The sequence below is a fragment of the Tachysurus fulvidraco genome, chromosome 2, assembly GCF_022655615.1.
Source record: "Tachysurus fulvidraco isolate hzauxx_2018 chromosome 2, HZAU_PFXX_2.0, whole genome shotgun sequence".
NCBI lineage: Eukaryota > Metazoa > Chordata > Actinopteri > Siluriformes > Bagridae > Tachysurus > Tachysurus fulvidraco.
Window position 1 is genome coordinate 21,174,480 of NC_062519.1, and position 20,000 is coordinate 21,194,479.

The 20,000-nt window shown below is 40.1% G+C and overlaps 1 protein-coding gene across 5 annotated transcripts in view; it reads right to left on the reverse strand.

The window, feature by feature from the left end:
- dennd1b (DENN/MADD domain containing 1B) overlaps nucleotides 1-20,000 on the reverse strand; it is an 81,187-nt gene that overhangs the window by 9,225 nt on the left and 51,962 nt on the right. For 3 of the 5 annotated variants that reach the window (XM_047808823.1, XM_047808815.1, XM_027159729.2), the window contains 10 exons: nucleotides 17,117-17,217; nucleotides 15,921-15,966; nucleotides 14,688-14,789; nucleotides 8,211-8,336; nucleotides 6,486-6,587; nucleotides 4,397-4,487; nucleotides 4,134-4,174; nucleotides 2,456-2,503; nucleotides 2,172-2,228; nucleotides 1,575-1,667 (listed from right to left, as the gene is read on the reverse strand). In XM_047808823.1, the coding sequence (XP_047664779.1) occupies nucleotides 1,575-1,667; nucleotides 2,172-2,228; nucleotides 2,456-2,503; nucleotides 4,134-4,174; nucleotides 4,397-4,487; nucleotides 6,486-6,587; nucleotides 8,211-8,336; nucleotides 14,688-14,789; nucleotides 15,921-15,966; nucleotides 17,117-17,217 (807 nt within the window). The remainder of the gene's footprint in view (nucleotides 1-1,574; nucleotides 1,668-2,171; nucleotides 2,229-2,455; nucleotides 2,504-4,133; nucleotides 4,175-4,396; nucleotides 4,488-6,485; nucleotides 6,588-8,210; nucleotides 8,337-14,687; nucleotides 14,790-15,920; nucleotides 15,967-17,116; nucleotides 17,218-20,000) is intronic. The other 2 variants (XM_047808818.1, XM_027159730.2) reach the window with 1 other exon arrangement.

Consider the following 20,000-nt stretch of genomic DNA (forward strand, 5'->3'; position numbering starts at 1 on the left):
ACACACATTATATATATATATATATTTTTATATATATATATATATATATATATATATATATATACATATATATATATATATATATATATATATATATATGCATGAAGGATCTAACGGAATTGCTCTTATTTGTGGGTTTTCGTGATCTATTTGTTAAGCCTTAAAGAGCAGTTTAAGGGAAAACTACATCTCCAACACAGCTTCAGTAGAAGACCAGAGTTTATTCTCAGTCTTTTTGTATGAAACACTGATTTGTGGTGTATATCTGCAGTGAGGTGGAACCTCACAAACCTGATCATAAATTTTATTACCATGATAATCAAAGGCAATTTACTACTATTTTGTTTTCTCCTAAACTGGACACTGTCCTTCCGAGTTCTAAAATAACACCATAAAATTCCCACATTTCTGTAAAAACATTTCTGTGATCTATTTTTATTTTTTGTATTGTGAAAGCATCCATTTCACATGTGTTTCTTCATTGAAGATTGTTGTAAATCATTATTTAAAAAATGTTTTGGAAAATCGTATATACCATTAAAGGGTGCTTAAAGGATTTTGAGATTTTATCCACCTTTATTCCAGATATATAGTATTGTAAAAGCATGTCCAGTGAAGCTTTGGGTTCCTTCTGAAAGGTCCAATCTATTATCTGTCTTTTTCTTCTGTCACCTGTAGCCTGCATAACACTTTCTTATCCAGTTTCTCATCACTGCTTGATTACTCATTAAATACAAGGAAGAAATTTCTACACAATAAGTTTCTTCTCTCAGTAATGTTCTGAAAATTACTATTTGTTATCATAATTCGTGTTTTTCTCCAGCAGCCCTGTACATCCTCAGTGTTATAAGAACCTCACCCAATGCCCTTGTTCACCCATTTTATCGAAATGCCATAACAGACACAAAGAACTAAGCATACTGATAACTCTAACAATAAAAGCCACTGACCCTCGGTACTGGCAGTCTAAGTGATCAGTGATGTCCTGTGGCCTAAAAGTGAAAGCAGTGTGGTAGGAATCGAGGCCGAATACTGTGCTGATTTGGTGCTGAGGCTTGGCAAGCATCACTGAGCTGCACACACAGGCCCATGCACGTGCACACAGACACACACTCATGCACATACAGACACACACACACGTACATGTATAGACACACAGACACACAAAAGCAACTATCACACACAGACACATGCACAAGCTCCTGTTTCGACCACACAAATACCAAAAAATCGATATACACGTCACACAGAGATCCGGACATAGGCATAGAGACACACACAGGGATTCACACACAAATGTGCATGTGCGTGTGTGTTTGTGTGTGTGTGTGTGTGTGTGCATGTGTCTGTGTGTGTGTGTGTCTGTGTGTGCATGTGTGTGTTCTTGCGTGTGTGTGAGTGTTTGTGTGTGTCTGTGTGCCTCTTTGTGCATGTGTGTGTCTGTGTGTGTGTGTGTGTGTCTGTGTCGGCGTGTGTGTGAGTGTGTGTGTGTGTGTCTGTGTCCCTCCGTGTGTGTGCGTGCATGTCTTTGTGCATGTGTGTGTGTGTGTGTGCATTTGTGTGTCTATACTCACACTCACCCTTCTCTTCTGGAGCCTTCTCGGTGAGAGACTTTTGGTGCTGGTGGGAGAACCTGTACAGTACAGACCCCCCTCCTCCTCCGTGTCCTGCAGAAACGCAATGATGTGCAGAAACAGACGGAAAAGACCATTAAGTTTTTATAGTGATACTAAACCACTGACTAATGATAACTAAATAACAATAATATTCACATAAACCTAAATTTTGGTCATTCACGTATACGTGTATGACACGCACACTCACGCACGCACACGCACACGCTCTCACACACACACACACACTCACTCACACTCACACACACTCACACACACTCACACACACTCACACACACTCACACACACACACTCACACACACACACTCACACACACACACTCACTTTAACACTTGCGCACGCACGCACACGCTCGCACACGCTCGCACACACACTCTCTCACACACTCACACACTCTCACACTCACTTTAACACTTGCACACTCACAAACACACACACACACATACTCACACACATCTCAAACAGAAAATAAATGGCAGCCTATGATCTGACACACACAGGTTAAATCATCTAACAGTGAAAAGCTGAACATCTCACCTTAAGTTTCATCTTGTCCTTCACTCCTCGTAATCCTTTTTTTGCATGAACTTTTGCCTTTATGAACAAAAACAAGTGAATGTTTAGTTTACAGAAAATCTGAATGAAACTTAATTATAACTGAAGGGATGTGAACACTAACACTAATCAGTGTACTCATGGTTATGACAGTAATGTAAGGCTCAGAATATTACGTGCTACAACAGAGAATATCTGTGTCACAGTCTGACCTGTTGTTGGTCAGCATATAAACAGAACTGACTCTGAATAGGAAGAAAACTTACAATCTTATAAGCAGATTTCACAGCTGGACTTGCTTTATTCACACCTCTCTGTGCAGGAAAAATAGTGATCGTTAATCAGAAAATAGCCTGAATTTTTAGTGAAGCAGTGAAACACTATTGTTATTGCAGGGATTTAATACTAATAACAATAATAATACTAATAACAATACTACTACTACTACTAATACTACTACTACTAATAATAATATCTCACATATATAATTATCTCATCTCATCTCATTTTCTACCGCTTATCCAAACTTCTCGGGTCACGGGGAGCCTGTGCCTATCTCAGGCGTGATCGGGCATCGAGGCAGGATACACCCTGGACGGAGTGCCAACCCATCACAGGGCACACACACACTCTCATTCACTCACACACTCACACACTACAGACAATTTTCCAGAGATGCCAATCAACCTACCATGCATGTCTTTGGACCGGGGGAGGAAACCGGAGTACCCGGAGGAAACCCCCAAGGCACAGGGAAAACATGCAAACTCCACACACACAAGGCGGAGGCGGGAATCGAACCCCAACCTTGGAGGTGTGAGGCAAACGTACTAACCACTAAGCCACCGTGCCCCCCATATATTATTATTATTATTATTATTATTATTATTGTATAATAGGAAGGTCTATAAAGGCATAAAGTCTCATGCCAGTCTTATAACAACAGTAACCTATATACGAAAGGTTTTGGAACAGCACCACCTACTGGTCATAAGTTATTACATTTAAATTAGTTATTTTTTCTTAAAATCTGTACAAACCTTTATGTTCCGTGCGGAATGCTGAGTCGAAAGATCTTGGGCATCTAATTTACTAAACAATAACTGTCCTTTTTCATTTGCTTCTTAATAAAGTGCTTGAACGTTGATCATCGTTTCTCACGGCTATATTTTGAATAATTGAATGCATATTGACGATAACAGAATTGATCTGACATGAGATATACAAACGTTACATCATTACACTGTTTAGAGCGTATATACATTTACCACACACCGTCCTCGCATTTTATCCGTCATACACACACTCACTCAGTCTTTCACTCCCTCCCTCCCTCCCTCTCTCTTTCTTTCTTTCTTTCTTTCTTTCTTTCTTTCTTTCTTTCTTTCTTTCTTTCTTTCTTTCTTTCTTTCTTTCTTCCTCTTTCTCTCAACAGGAAATAACCTGACACTTGTACCAGCACTAGGCTAACATGCTTAAAAGCCTAAATTTTTCGATCACGCGATGGAGTTTATGTCTCAAATCCTGACCAGCAGGTCAGAGGTGAAGGCGCTTTTATAGCTACGTGTCAGTCAGGAGACACGAACTATATGCGAAACCATTTGAAACTGGCACTCCAAAGGATTCAATTGGCATTACAGGGAAATAGAGAGCGAAAAGCAAGGCATATGGATAGGGAGGCTTCTCTCTTTTGTTCAGTCTATTGAGTAATGGCTGTGTTTCCTGCCAGAATCCATGTGTCATCTCAGATGACTGGCTGTCATATCGCATCAGTATCGTCTCAACATCTCAACTGTTCTGCCTACATTTTCTGTTTGCTGTGGCACGGACTGAATTTCACGTGGTCCAACTAAATCACTTAAGCGTCGCTGAGCGTCAAACACGTTTCAGCCACCATGCGTGATTAATGAGGTGAAATGAATTAATGAGTATTCTTTTGCTCACCTTCACAGTATGCATCCACTGTTGATAAGATCTAGAATTACCTGCAGATTAAAGACGCAATATATGACTCAACAAAAACCTAAATTACTCAGAAATTCTCCAAATCGTCTACACATGTTGGTCGTGTTACAATAAACATACTTTAATGTGATATCTGAAACATAGGTATACTGTTCTCCCCTTTAAACTTGCAGGGAGATTTCTAAACATAAAGGTGTTCTTTCTTTCTCTTTCCTACACCAAATAGAGGAAATCCCACTTACTTCCGCAAAAGCCCCCCTCTGTGATCTCTTCTTCAAAGACATCTGTGAAACCCCTTCCTTCATTTAATTTGGCCAGTCTGCCATCAATGAACTGCAACATAAATCACAGTATCACAGGTTATTAAAAGAGAGAGAGAGAGAGAGAGAGAGAGAGAGAGAGAGAGAGAGAGAGAGAGAGAGAGAGAGAGAGAGAGAGTCAGTCTTCCGGACATATTCACTAAACTGTGTTCCTGTAATTTAGATCAGATGGAGGATTAACATGGCAGGCTAGCTTGTAGTGTGTGCAATGCTTTTGGGGAAATTGAACTTCCTGTAACTTTTCACAAAGAGGTCGTAAAACAGCATCCAATAAATTTGCTGGTTCTAACCAGGAGAGTGATGGGCTTAGACGACAAACATTACAATTGGCCCTAATTTTTTCAAGCTGGATACCAACAGATTTATTTGAAAAGCCTTCATTTACATTGTACATTATTGTATTCATTATTATATTCTTATTTCTTCGTCTTCTTCTTATCATTATTATTATAATTGTATTGATTAATTTCTTTTTTTCCCTCTTGTTTTTATACTTCTGTGTATCTGCTTTGAGACCATGTGAATTGTTAAATGCGCAATGCAAATGAATTGAAATTTACACAAAAAAAAAAACCCAGAATGTTCATGAAAATCTATGTTGTTGTTGAATGTTCATGGAAACTCTAGTTTGTGTCGATGTAAACTTTGATTTATGGGTTTCAATCCATAGAATTTGCAATAAAATAGTTTGCACATTATGCAAATTGCACACACGAGTAAAACTAAGCTATTTCCTATTAATGGTATTAACTGAAGAAATATTAAATATTAAAAAAGAAAGAAAGAAAGAAAGAAAGAAAGAAAGAAAACCTAAAATGATAACGTAAGACTAGTAACAGCAGAATACTTAATTTGTATAAAAAGAGGATGCGTTGTAGTGACTTGGATAAGTTTGTTGTATCCGATAAAGCATTGTCTTTTAATGTTGTGCAACACTTTTAGAGCCAGCATTCTAAAGTGACCCATAAATGACCGGTCTGGTATGTCTCAAGTTGTATACTGACCACTACGTATCGTATCAATGAGCTGTATACTCCCTAGTTGGCTGTGTGCCATATATGTGTACATATAAACAATGTATAACTATAACTATATATATATATATATATATATATATATATATATATATATATATATATATATATATATATATGATATAAGAAATAATGATAAATGAGGATCTATATTCACCACAATATGTAGGAAAAGGCAACAATAAATCGTTAAAAAAAAACAAAAAACATGGTGTACTATAAAAATAATGAACACGGCAAGTCAAAAAAGCAACATCACTAATCAATTCAAAGTGTTCAAGTAGACTCAACGGTTCGACGTCCTAATCGCGCAACTAGTCACAGGAAATTAGCACCCAGCCAAATCCCCTAAACTGCCCCTTACTGTGGGATCACGTTACATATACGACCTCTGTTCTGGAAACTGGGTTACTTGCATTCAATGTCCAGACACGTCTCTGACAAAGATGAGTCATTAAGCTACATTAATTACAGCTTGGGCAGTAAATGTAATATTGTATAGCACTTTATGAAAAGAAATGAATACTGTACACAAGGCAGAAAGAGACAGGAAATGGTGTCACTTGATGGAACTCCAGCTTTGTGTGTGTGTGTGTGTATGTGTGTGTGTATGTGTGTGTATGTGTGTGTAGGAGTGCCTTACACTTTCTCACAGGCAGTGTGAACAAGAAGCAGCGGAAGGCGAGCGATGTGTGTGGATGTGTGTGAGTGTTTGGAGGAGGGGTGTCGAAGGTCAGAGACAGAAAGCAGGTCGTGGCTGGCGGGCTTCTCCTGCTTTCTCTTGGCAGCTAGAAGCACTCGCTTTCTCTGGACCAATCTAGTTACCCAACATCTGGTCAAAATTGCTACAGAAGGCCACCGCATGAAAAGCCGAAGTTCTTACGTTAACAACACAATACTGAAGCAAACACCAGAGATGTTGTGGTAAAGAGCCAAGAGCGGCAGGAGTGTCTCTTCTCCTCCTTCTCATGTCATACCTGTTTGAAGAGCTGGAGGTTCACGGCCATTTCTAGAAAACTCTTCATGGCACTGGAGCGGTGTGCCACGAAGCTCTCTTCGCTGAAGGTGATCGGCTCTCCCTGGAAAGCAGAAAGCTTATTTTAAATCGTATTTATCTAAAAAGCCATTTACATGTGATGATTACAAATGTGAATGCTATGCTTGTGCTAATAAATGCCAATCTTGAAAAAGTAGGGATGTGTTGTTGCCTGGATCAATTACAAAAGTCGTTATTTCCACAGCCACGTTTAACGATCTGAATGCAGTAGACTGCGATTACCACCTCTTGCATAGGAGCTCATTATTGTGTGCCTGCTTTTGTTTCATTTACAGCTCAGCTAGACCTCAATGCTCTGTAAAGCTGCTGGTGTGAAGGCATATGGGCTTCATAAAGCTGAACTATATAATTTATTCAACCAGCTCGCTGCAATGGCAGACGCTCTTTAGATCTGCACAGCAAGATCTGCAATAGAACGCAGAACATTACAGCAGAAAAATCATCATGGAGCCTCTGAAAGATTACACCTATATTTGGCCTTTTTGGAAATGGTCACGCATTAAGAAGCAGCTATTAAGTTAGCAAACATTCCCCAAATTATCCTGTATGACGACATTTCAGGACGACTGAATGAAAGAGTAGAAACGACACGTGAAGTTTCAGCCTCAACTCAAATCTGGTACCGAATTCAGAATATAAATAGTTTTAGTTCTACAAAAATGACTCTAAATGACTCTACACTCTAAAACGAAACACTACGCGGAGGTTTTCGTCATTTTGCTTTGGCGCCTTTGTTTAAAAATTTTCAAAAAGGAAATAAAACAAATGTCCTTATGATCACGTTTTAACTGGACGGTTATTATACTGTCCATAAAAATGTAGACAAAACGATTTGAGGCAAACGCTTAACAATTATGTTAGTTATTCTTCATGGCTATTCCTTCCCAAAATATGGTGAGGTCTCAAATCTAAATGTTGTCTTAAAAGAAGTAGGAAAAAAAATAAAATAAAATAAAAATCACAATATAAAGATTTAATGCCCCTGTGCTGAGATGCTGCTTTGAAGAATCTGCACAAGCTCCTTTATTTTTTCCCCCTTAAAAACACACCTACCTGAGAAAAGTCCGTTTGTACACACAACAGGGTTACATCAATTATGGTTTCAACAAAAAGAGTCATATTGACAAACAGGGAGCATATTTTGTTTTCAGCCTTTGCTGGGCTTGAGAGTGAAAAGCCCATTTGAGATGTTGAGAAGGCCTGAGAACAATACACCACTAGAGCTGAAAGAAGGCTTCAAAGAGACTGTCCTTCCTTTTCAACTTCTGACATTTCACTGAAACAGACAGGCCCACCTTAACATCCCTCCACCCCACACCTTCCTCTTCTCTTTGCTTATGGATGGTGTGGTGCTCAGCTGCCTTTAAATGATAGCACTGAAAGTCTACCAAGGATCCTTAGGCTCTGGTCTGTGTGAGGTTGTTTAAAAAAAAAAAAAAAAAAAGAACTGACAGAATGACAGACATATTAATGTTGTGAAGAAAGTTTATATTAAAAGGGGTGAGCAGAAAAAAAACAGGGAAGCAGTAATAGTCGTAGCGGATCTGATAAACGAACAGAGCAACCATAAGCCCGTAGTGCAGTAGGATCTATGGCGCTAATTAAACTTGGAAGAAAGTGAAGGAGATGCAGATGTCAAGCTTACGGGTTTGTATCTCAGAGCATCTCGGTAAGAGCCGAACAGTGCAGCCTGAGAGCGCAGGAAGGCCCGAGCCACTCCGCTGCCCGTGGCAGTCGACTGCTTCTTCAGCTTACTCTTCAGACTCGAGACCTGAGGGGGAGAGGGTGTTAAAATTGCACCTCTGAAATCATGGAGGAAAAGGCAAAACCATTCAGAGTGTGAAGTGTCACATTTGCAGGTGACCCCCCCAGACACGATAAAGAATAAGAGAAAGAGAGAAAGAAGGAACGAATGAGACGAGCCTCTTCGCTTCTCTTGTAGCTTATCTGTTGTGCTGCCAAGAGCACCTGCTGCTCTGTTAATTGAGTTAAAGGCAGGGTGTGAGGAGAAAAAAAAGACAGCAGCGCAATGCATAAAACCAGTGATCCTGTGCCCACTGTAGACTCCTCCGATTTTGTCTGAGGTTTGACTCGTCGTGTGTCGTGAAACGGTTTTTAACATTCATACACTGTACCACCTGCCAATTAACTCAAGGGTATAAAAAAAAAAGAATAAAAAAACAAGGTAAGGTATAAAAATAAGACACAAATTAGATACAGTAAAGTAGGAATAGAACATCTAGGGCACAGAGGGCAAATACGGTGGACATTTGCAATATATATATATATAGATATAGATATAGATATAGATATAGATATAGATATAGATATAGATATGGAGATGCAGTGGTTTTCTGCACATACCGAGAGAGCTGACTCTGGGTTTCTGTAGCCATCATCAGCTCAAAGTGCTGGTCATTTTCCTCTAATTAATTCATATCTGTCCTCTGAACTGTACCATTTGTGTGATCATCTTTTTTCTTATTCAGTTTTAACACAAGATGTACACATGACTATTACTACCAAAGCCTTGAAACAAATATATAGGATAAATACAATGAAATTAGTGTCGTTGTTAAAACTGTACAGAGTCAAATTTCAACCGCATATATCCGACGCAGTACACAGTGAAAAGAGAGATCGCTTCTCCAGGAGGCTACACAAAACAACACAGAGCTAAGGACATAAAGTAAGTTGTCCTTACCGCATAAAGTGCATCGTGTGCAAACAGACACTACAGTACAATACAATACACTACAGAACAAATACACAAAATACAAAATAGTGCCGACCGGTGTGTATACTGTACACTATACACTGCAATGTGTGTGTGTGTAACAAGGTATCTTAACTTATATGAGTTCATTCAAAGGGATATACAGTACAGAACATGTAATTCATTGCAAGAGTCCAGTAGTAATGCTAATGAAGAGTGTATTGTGTAATGTATTCTCAGTGGGTCAGGAAGCTTAAAGGTAATGTTGGGAATTTTTTTTTATGTTGATTCATTAACTGTATAAAAAAGAAAGCACAAAGGGAAGCCGACATCAGGAATCAGGATCGTTCTGTTAAACATAGTCAGTGGTGAAACGTTATATTGTTTAATAGTTTAATAGCTTCTTTTTTTTTTTTTTCCATTCTCATTTGCTCATGCATGGAAGGAGTGTGATGGAACAACTTCAGATTGATAATAGGATTTTGGATAGTCACAAACAACTCATCAAGCATGCAAGCTCAGCAACAGATCTGTCAGACTAATTAACTATTATACTTTGAGTATCACTAACGAGACATGAGCAGGAGGGGGCATCAGAAGGAAGCTTAGCTCTACAGGTGATCAACCTATTTGGGAGTGACATTTTTTAGTGTAAAGTCTTTGAGCCTATGATGTGATCAAAGGCAGAGTCCCCCATTGGGTCCAATTATAAGCAGTGGTATTGTAGGGGGTGGGTAAAGAGAGAAGACGAGAGAGAGAGAGAGAGAGAGAGAGAGAGAGAGAGAGAGAGAGTGTGTGTGTGTGTGTGTGTGTGTGTGTGTGTGTGTGAAAGAGAGACAGGGAGAGAGACAGAGAGAGGGGGGGGGGGGTGCAGGGGAGAGTGAGTTATGATATTCATAATCTATGCAGAGAGGCCTTTCCGGTATAGGTCTTTTCCCCGTAGCTGTGATCTTTTCAATTCACATCAAGGCAGGATAGTTCGGGATGAAAGTGCTGCAAACATGGCGTCTCATTAAACTCTACAGCGCCGACTCCCCAACAGGGTTTGAAGTGCACAGAGTAAAGAGCATGAGGTCAGAGGTGGCCTACAAAACAGATCTCCATTTAACTCACCAGCTGGAGATGATAATTAGCAGGTGCATCACTGTCTCTTTTTTTTTTTCCTGCAAAGGATGATGCCACGAGCCTTCCCTCAGTGATGGGCTGCTTTCATACAGCCAGAGTCACCATGCTGCACACACGCCACCTCAGGATCGAGCAGCGTATTCTCAAGATAGTCGATGTGATTAAAGCGGCCGAGGTCCGGACCTATGTCTGTACAATACTACATAAAGTCAATATACAGAATTGACCACGTGTCTAACGTACTCTGTGCTCTGTGTATTTGTGTAGAGCTCCAATAACAACACGGTTTCTGGCTTAAATGCCCAGAAGTAAATACTAAAATGTTTCTACTGTAAAGATTCAGTGCAGACATTTTGCTCTCTGACATCGTATTCCGCAGCGTCGTTTATTTAACACACGACATAGAACATGTTTAGTCACTCGATACACATCCGATTGTAAAATTGTGTCAACGTGACGAGTTCAATGAGATTTAATGCTCTTTTTCACCTGTTGTATATATGTATATATTATATTAAACAGTGTAAACAGAATCAGTTTAATAAACAACTGGCTGAAGTATATATTTTTTATTTTATTTTTTAAGGTTTAGTGGTGGGGTGGAAGGTGTTTTGCGAGGGATTCTGGCCATGAGCTGAAAGCCGCTGGGATGCAATTAAGAAAACTACAAAGAAAAAGGAATAGTTATGAAAATCTGCTTCTTTCTTTTGATGTGCAGCAAAATGATGAAGTGTACACTAACACACACACCAGCACATTCACTAACACACACACAAAATCATGTATGCACTCACACACCCACATGACCGCAAATCACATGTATACGTGCATACACACACACACACACACACACACACACGCACACACCTGAGTGCTGAGATAATGCGAGACGGGCAGATCCTCTTTAACAGAAGGACATGTTTCACTCATCTATGCATGTATGTCTTCAGTAAATAGAAAATAAATGTTAAATGTTCAAAAGTTTACATGTCCAAAATGTTGCTTCACACCCCCCCACCCGGCCCCCCCCCCCCCCCCCCCCCCCCCCACCCCCCCCCCCATGCTGACACGCCTGATATACACTGTGAGATCCACTCGCTAAATCCACTCAATGCCTTAATATACACAACAGTAATAACACAGCAAGGACACAACTATAAGATTGTCTACAAGAAATGTATTAAACAACAGCAAAACAAAGCCACACAAACAAACACACAATCAGTTCCTTCTGCTTGTACTAAACATCTAAACAATATCAGGAGACGTCCGTCTGTAGATTTTCATGTCACCAGCAGACAAAAGATCAAATAATGCTCGCATTCAATTCCTAGCTGTTTGGTACATAACACACTCCTAATTTCCTATTCTTGGATGCGAAAGTAAACACCATCCTCATATTTACACTCCAATTAGAGCTGACAAACACAGTAGCAGTTTCGTTTTTAAGGAGGGGAAAATTTTGTACGGGGATTTGCACACACACACCAACACACACACAAACACACACACATACACACACACCCCAACACATATACACACCCCAACACATACACACACACACATACACACACACACACACACACACACACACACACACCAACACACACACAGCAACACACATACACACCAACACATATACCCACACACACGCACCAACACTACACACACGCAAACACACACAAACACACCAAAACACCAACATACAAACACACCAACACACCAACACAAACACACCAACACACCAACACATACACCCACACACGCAAACACACACACGCGCAAACACACACACGCGCAAACACACACACGCGCAAACACACACACGCGCAAACACACACACGCGCAAACACACACACACCAACACATACATCCACACACACACCAACACACACACACACACCAACACATACACACCAACACATACACCCCCACACACACACCAACAAACACACACCAACACACACACACACACCAACACACCCACACACATACACACCCAAACACCCACACACCAACACACATACACACACACCAACACACATACACACCAACACACACAACACATACACCAACACACACACACCAATACACATAAAAACTAACACACACACACACCAACACACACATACCAATACACACACACACCAACACACATGCCAACACACCAACACACACAGACACAGCAACACAAACACACACAGACACACCAATACACATACACACACAAACACACCCAAAACACACACCAACACACATTTTCCAACAGAAAATGCCTTTGCAGAATTTAAAACGCGTGTGAAAACCAAGACGTCCACAAGCCACACACAGTTACACCAGTCCAGTCTGGAGAAATGGGCCAAAAATCCAGCAGCTTATAAAATAAATCCATTTCAATGTAATGCTAGCAAATACTAACCAAGCACATGTAAACACATGTAAACACACGACCACTGGGAATACGATTAAAGCTGATATAAATAATCCGCTCTGCTCTTATCGTACGATTTCTGTACTACGATTAAAGTAATAGTGAAAAAGGAGTTTAAATGGATTTGGCTGAGTTGTATGTAAACTTCTGACTTCAACTGAAAGATAGATTTAACACTGAAGCTTCAATTGTGTTTGACTAAAAACTCATGTCTAAAGGCTGCTCTGAGCCACAGTAATTATTCCCTCTATTTGTCAATCTGCATGCAGCAGAATCTCCACCGGCATGCTAGCATTTCTAATAGTCAATAAATCTAAAATATTATGTGTAAAATTGAGGGAAATGGCCATTATGCCAAAGAGAGCAAAGAGCTCAGCATCAGGTCGTGTCTGGGGGGAAAAAAAAGGCCAGGTAATTCAGGACAACTGTCACCTCTGACCTGACTGAGAGCTGGTCAGACGCTCTGAATAATAGAGTCCACATGGCCGAGCAGGCTTCATACCTGTAATTATAAGCAAGTCATAAAGTTTGGCTTAAATCGGGTTAAAAGATTTATTCAAAACGTGGAAGAAACAATCTGTAGTTAATTTCCTTTTAGTGCTAAAATATAATGATTTTCTTTAAAAAAAAAAAAAAAAGAAAGAAAGAAAGAAAACTTAAATAAACAGCATAAAGAGCAAACCGGTAGCCTGTTCACACCTCAAGGACTGTGAGTGACATCAACAAATGAATTGTTGCTTGTTAGATTTCAGCATTGCGCTTAGATTTAAAACACTAAACGTGCTACATGACAGGCATTTTAACTAGAAAATGAACAAATTAGAGTCTATTCTTTTTCTTATGAATTTTAATATCCCCACAGGTCAGGTAGCCAAGATGGAGAAACAGAAATCATTTTGTGGCGCAAAATATTACGACAGGCCGACATTTACATTTCAGGTGGGATAATTTAACATGATTCAGAGTGCATGCTCCATCATTAGCCAATGAAAAATTGTGCACGGAGATCAAAGCAAACATTGTTCTGGCACTTCATTTATCATACCGTAAAGACGAAGGGGTTTCTTTGTCTTCCTCTGTCACTTTTAAAGACCCGATTCACATACGATACCCTTCCGAATTTAATTTACAAATCAAATGCCAATTGCAGGATTGTAGTGATTTGATTCGACACACAGCTGTGATTCACAAACCACCAAGAGAAAGACGCAGAACAGAAGAACAACAAAGCAAATCCCTCAATATCCAAAATTATCGACGAGCGACTATTTCCGACCCCGACGGTACCCGTAGCTTCCTGTACCACTGACCGGTGTCAACACACCATTAATTAAGGAGAGAAAGCAGTGGCAGGTGGCTGGAAAAATACAGACTGATAATTGGCCCCCTTCTTCTCTGTATCTTCACAAAAATCCAGCGTGCTTCTGTTCCAGCGAGAGGTGCCACTGGGTGGGCAGAAAAGACACGCCTTGGAAATATAATGATTAAAAAAAAAAAAAAAACAAAGAAAGAAAGAAAGAAATGGATGAAGGCTCCAGCTGCACGATTGCTGACTTCTGAAAGCCAGTCAAGAACGTTGGCCTTTAAATGTGACGAGGTGAGCTTGCCTAAATATTGCAGCACTACTAATGACAAGGGAAGAGATGTTTTTTTTTTTTTTTTTCCCCTCTGGTCCGATTGTGTGTGTGAGCAGTTGAGAAATTTAGAAGGAAAGAATGTGCAAAAGAAGCACGGGGAAGCGTCGAGATAAAGGTTTTGTGAGTCGATTTGTGTCCTTATTACATATTAAGATATCATTGTGTGTGTGTGTGTGTGTGTGTGTGTGTGTGTGTGTGTGTGTGGACACTCACCACATCACTGGGCAGGTTGTGCAGGTCATCATTAGGACTCTCGAGCGTGTTCGTATCCACGTTTAGAATAATGACGTCCTCCAGAGACCTGCTCTTCACTCTCTGTGAAGGAGATTGGAGAGGCTTCCGTTAAAACACAACAAGAAAACACGGTACGACAAATACGACGAGGCTTATTAGAACTATTTTGTTCTAATAGCTAACACATTTTTCTTCCATGGAATGATTTCAAAGCATTACAGTTATTTTAATCAACATGGGGATGAGCATTATTTTTTTTTCTCTAATTGACAAACATATGCCAGTCTTATCGCCGACGAAAGAAAAATCAAGAGACAATATGCCACTGAATTATTCTTGCATGATTATGAATATTTAATACTCACTCGACTAATATCTGCTTTAAATGTAATTGAAATGAATCAAACAGTGCTAAAGGGAAAAAAAATAACATCTCGGTATCACACATGTGCTTCTGCTCGCTTATAAAAAATGGAAAAAGCTGCATTCAGCCAGCTAAGCCATGGGACCATTTTGTGCATCCACACAAAGGTAGTCATGCATCCTGTTGGTGACAAATCCCACAATTATTCTGTTGGTGCAGGTGGGGAAACATCCAAGTGAGTAAAAAAAAAAAAGTTCTGGTTTGTCACTTTTGACAGTTGCTGCTATGGAGGCCTGCGTGCTGATTTGGTCTAATTATGTGCAGCCAGATAGGGGGACTGTCACTAATGCAAAAGTGTGATAAATACTGCCGGTGTCTGCAACTGTCAGCAACATCAGATTCACTCACTCACTCTCTTTCTCTTTCTCCCTCTCTCTCTGTCTCTCTCCCTCGCTCATCCACACACAGCTATAGGTCCACCACCAGCCAACATGCCAGCTCTCAACATCCAAACACACTGGCTCTTTGTTTCTCTGCTATGTTCTACTCTTTCATATCTCTGGCACACACACACACACACACACACACACACACACACACACACACACACACACACACACACACACGGCTCTACATTTCTGCACATCCTTGCATTTCAAGATGTCAATATAAATATTGCCATCAAACAACTTCTCCAATTTAATTTGAGTGACTCAAATAAATAGCTGAGGTTTTTATATCTATATAAATATACATATGACAGCAGAATCCTGTTACTGGTCAGTGAGTAATTATTTTGAGAGGCTGAACAGACACTGAGTTACTGACAGTAGATTAACGTTGCTTACCTCTAACAGGCTCAGATGAACTCCAATCAGATACGGCATGGGTGCACTGTCGGAAATCAAGTTACATTTGTTAGCAAAACGAACGGAACAGCATGAATAAATGAATAAATAAATAAATAAAAGTCAAAGCAGGGAAGGGCTTCAAGCATAATATGAATTTTATTTATATGCTATATGGCCAAATGTATGTGGATACCTGACCATCACTCCCATATCTTCTCCAAACAGTTCCACAGAACTGGAGCACACAATTGTGTAGGATGTCTCTGTACGCTGTAGCGTTACAGTATCCCTTCACTTTAACTAAGAGACACAGACCCTGTTCCATCATGACAATGTCCCTGTGCACAAAGCACAGAGCTCCATGAAGACACGGTGTGTTAATGTTGGAGTAGAAGAACTCGAGTGTCCACTGAACACCGGACCTCCTCACACTTACATCAGTGTCTCCTCACACTTACATCAGTGTCTGAGCTCACTAATGGTCTTGTAGCTGAATGAACACAAATGCGCACTAAGCCTTAGCAGTGGAAGTCGAATGTGGGCTGTTTGAGATCAAGCTCGTGTGAGTGTGATGGTCAGGTGTGCACAAACTGCTGACCATATAATATCGGACATTCACAAAGCGAATAAACCTAAAATAATTCTGGACAACACAATAACAGATGCATCAAAAGGTAAGTGGCAAAATTGCAATTTTGCTAAAGGCAAAATGTGCTTTAGGAAGCTAAATATATTACAGCCTTTGACTGTTTCCAGGTAGGGCCACTCTCAGCACTGAAGGTGATTAGTGTAATTGGTGTGCATCACGTTTTCAGGCTTAGCTGGTCTGGGGCGAGGCAGAGCTGCGTAATTACATCAGATCGGGTAGCTGCCGGTGCAGATGCTCAATATAGTTATGTGGCGAATAGGCTAGTGATAATAGGCTAATAGGCTGCTGCATATGGCTTTCAGCTCAGTAGGTAGAAAGTAAGAGGGTGAAAAAGCAAAAGGAAAAAAGAAACCGACAAGTAATGTCATTGTGATCGGGACTGTCCAAATCTTCTGACATAAAGTGTTTAACTGATGCCAAAGCAAAGCATACATGTTTATGAAAGTGTGTGTGTGTGTGTGTGTGTGTGTGTGTGTGTGTGTGTGTGTGTGTGTGTGTGTGTGTACAGTTGTAGGAGACGAGCATCCAGGCAAGACGATCTTACCAGCAGTAGTCCAGCAGGTGTGAGGGAAGAACAGGGATGTAGATGTGTTGCCAGTGCATGGGGTAGAGCATGGAAGCTGAGCCATGCACACATGCAGTTAACTATGTGGAAATGAGAGCAAAAACAATGAAGAGATAGATGCATCAGGCACAGACTCTGGTATAATACTACACTGAAGTAGGTATTCGATATAATTTATATACACACACACACACACACACTGCTTATGCGTACATTCTGAGTACAGTATGGGTCACCGTACTTAGCTGTATGTCACATCACACACACATACATACATACATACATACAGAGGAGACAGACAGAGACTACTGAGATCACCGATGTAAACATTCATTTTATATAATCATATAATCATACATGACCAGAACATTACTATAAAATGAAGGACTTAAAAGTAAATAAAGCTGATAAACGGAAAGGGAAGTGTTAATTGACTGGCTGGTGTAGAAGCCTGATGGGCGAAACCCACCTTCTTCCACTCATCTGTGCTCATGGCTACCTAACAATTGTATTGAACCCCCCCCATCCCAACACACACACACACACACACACACGCTCATCTCCCAGATTAAAATAACATGATTAAATATGGAAAAAGAACAGAGGTCTGAAGGCTCCTCTGGGACTTCATTAGGGCAAATTGCCAAAGAATGAAACATGAGTTAGCCAAGAGAGAAAGTATGAGCTGCTGGAATACCAGAGGGAGAGGGGCTGAGGGAGGGTATTGTGTGTGTGTGTGTGTGTGTGTGTGTGTGTGTGTGTGTGTGTGTGTGTGTGTGTGTGTGTGTGTGTGTGTTAGGGGGTCTCATTTCACTAATGTGTGAAGCGCTGCTCCGAAACAATCACAGAAACCTCTTCTTGTCACAAATGACCACCAAAACTATCCAAGCTTAGCTACAGCGTCGGCTTAAATTCTAGCCGTCTCTGTACAAAGCCACACATATTAGTTTCTTTTGAAATGATATTTCACAACACAACCACTGTATATCACCTCATCTTAGGCACGATTTAATTAAGGCAAAGCAGGGACTTGTTCTTGTTGGGTTTTTTTTCCATTCGTATATATGCAAATATGTTTTTCAGTTTTCTCTGTGAATAAGAACCCTTAAGCCGTGACATGTCTAATTGTGTCTGGATAATTTAGGAGCGATAAATGAATATTTATATCATCTCCCACCAGGTGGGTATCGCAGGATATCAAAGCTTCCAGACATTTCCTTATTTTATGAGCGTTTTATTTAAACAGATCCGCAACAGTAAATGATGTCAAGGGGTCATTGTGGCGCTCGAGAACACTTTCCTTTCGACTGTGAAAACAGGTTGCTGTCTAATCTCCTGGAGAGAAACCTTTCCGTACCACGTACAGATGAGGAAGAAGACGCCGGTTATTTCAACAAAGCCTAAAGGGGAGCTCCAATTTGACTTGATTTACTCTTCACTTGAAAGGGAAGCACTATCTGTTTTCAAAGGGATGGGAAGGAGGGGAGGTGGTGAAACCAAGATAAGTATTTGAAGGTCAAAATTCAGAACCCGAAGAAGATGCTTGATATTATTCCAAACTCTCTTTGGAAAGCTTTTTAAGTCAACCTTAATTTACCCTCTCATTTATAGACGGAACAGGTTTTTCTTTTTGTATTCATGCAACTAATTCAATAATAAAGCTGCGAAAATCCAAAATTCCAAAATAATATTCCACTAAATGAATCAAATAAATAATACATCTCTGTCAAGATGATAAATATGCAATGACAAAATGTCCTCTGTGTGTGCATGCGTGTGTAATTCCACCGTGTTTTAAACTTATTATAAAAAATATTACTTCCCTCGGAACAAACGTGGTCTTCTGTCTTGTTTGGGTGCAGACCTGCTGCCTGCTGGGGCTCACTGTGAGCTGCCACTAATGAGCATGTTAAGTGGAGAGCAGCCACACAGCAGATTACACAGAGGTGACCACACTCCAAAAAACAACACAGACCATGATCCACTCACTAGGGACAACCTACAGCTGGGCATCTCTCTCTCTCTCACACACACACACACACACACACACACACACACACACACACACACACACACACACACACACACACACACACACACACTCAAACACACTAATATTTTTGTTCTTTCAAAAGCTATAGTATTAAATAAATGAATAAATAACTAACTATAAGGAAAAACTAGTCAAATCTCCCCTCAGGGTCAAAACTATAAGATATATCTGTGGACAACACACACACACACACACACACACACACACACACACACACACACACACACACACACACACACACACACACTATAGACGAGTTTAAGTCATAACTATTTATTTATATATAAAGCCATGCTAGGTAAACTTCCAGCTTACCTATGTACCCTCCTCTGTCTCAATTCTGCTAGTTATCAGCTACGCTCTTCCAAGTGATTGCTTTTTAATGTACCCAGGGTTTGGACAGATTCAGGGAAAACTGCATTTTCATACAATGCACCATGGGCATGGAATAATTTGCAAAAAGATCTTAAAGTAGAAACGTGCATATCGATAAATACATTTAAGACCATCATAAAAAATGTGGTAAAGGAGACACGTAGTTGTTTTTCTTGAAGAAGTCCTTGTATTGTACGATTGTATGTATGTATGTTTGTACTATGTTGTGTTTATGTATGGCTGCTACCTTGGCCAGGTCTCTCTTGTAAACGAGATTTTTGATCTCAATGAGACTTCCTGGTAAAATAAAGGTAAAATAAATAAATAAAAATAAATATTGCGAAAAGGAAAAAAAACAAAAACAAAAAAAAACAGCTCAGTCAACGCTAAAATAATTTCATTAACAGGTCGGTAGTTAATTCACTGAATCTGTAT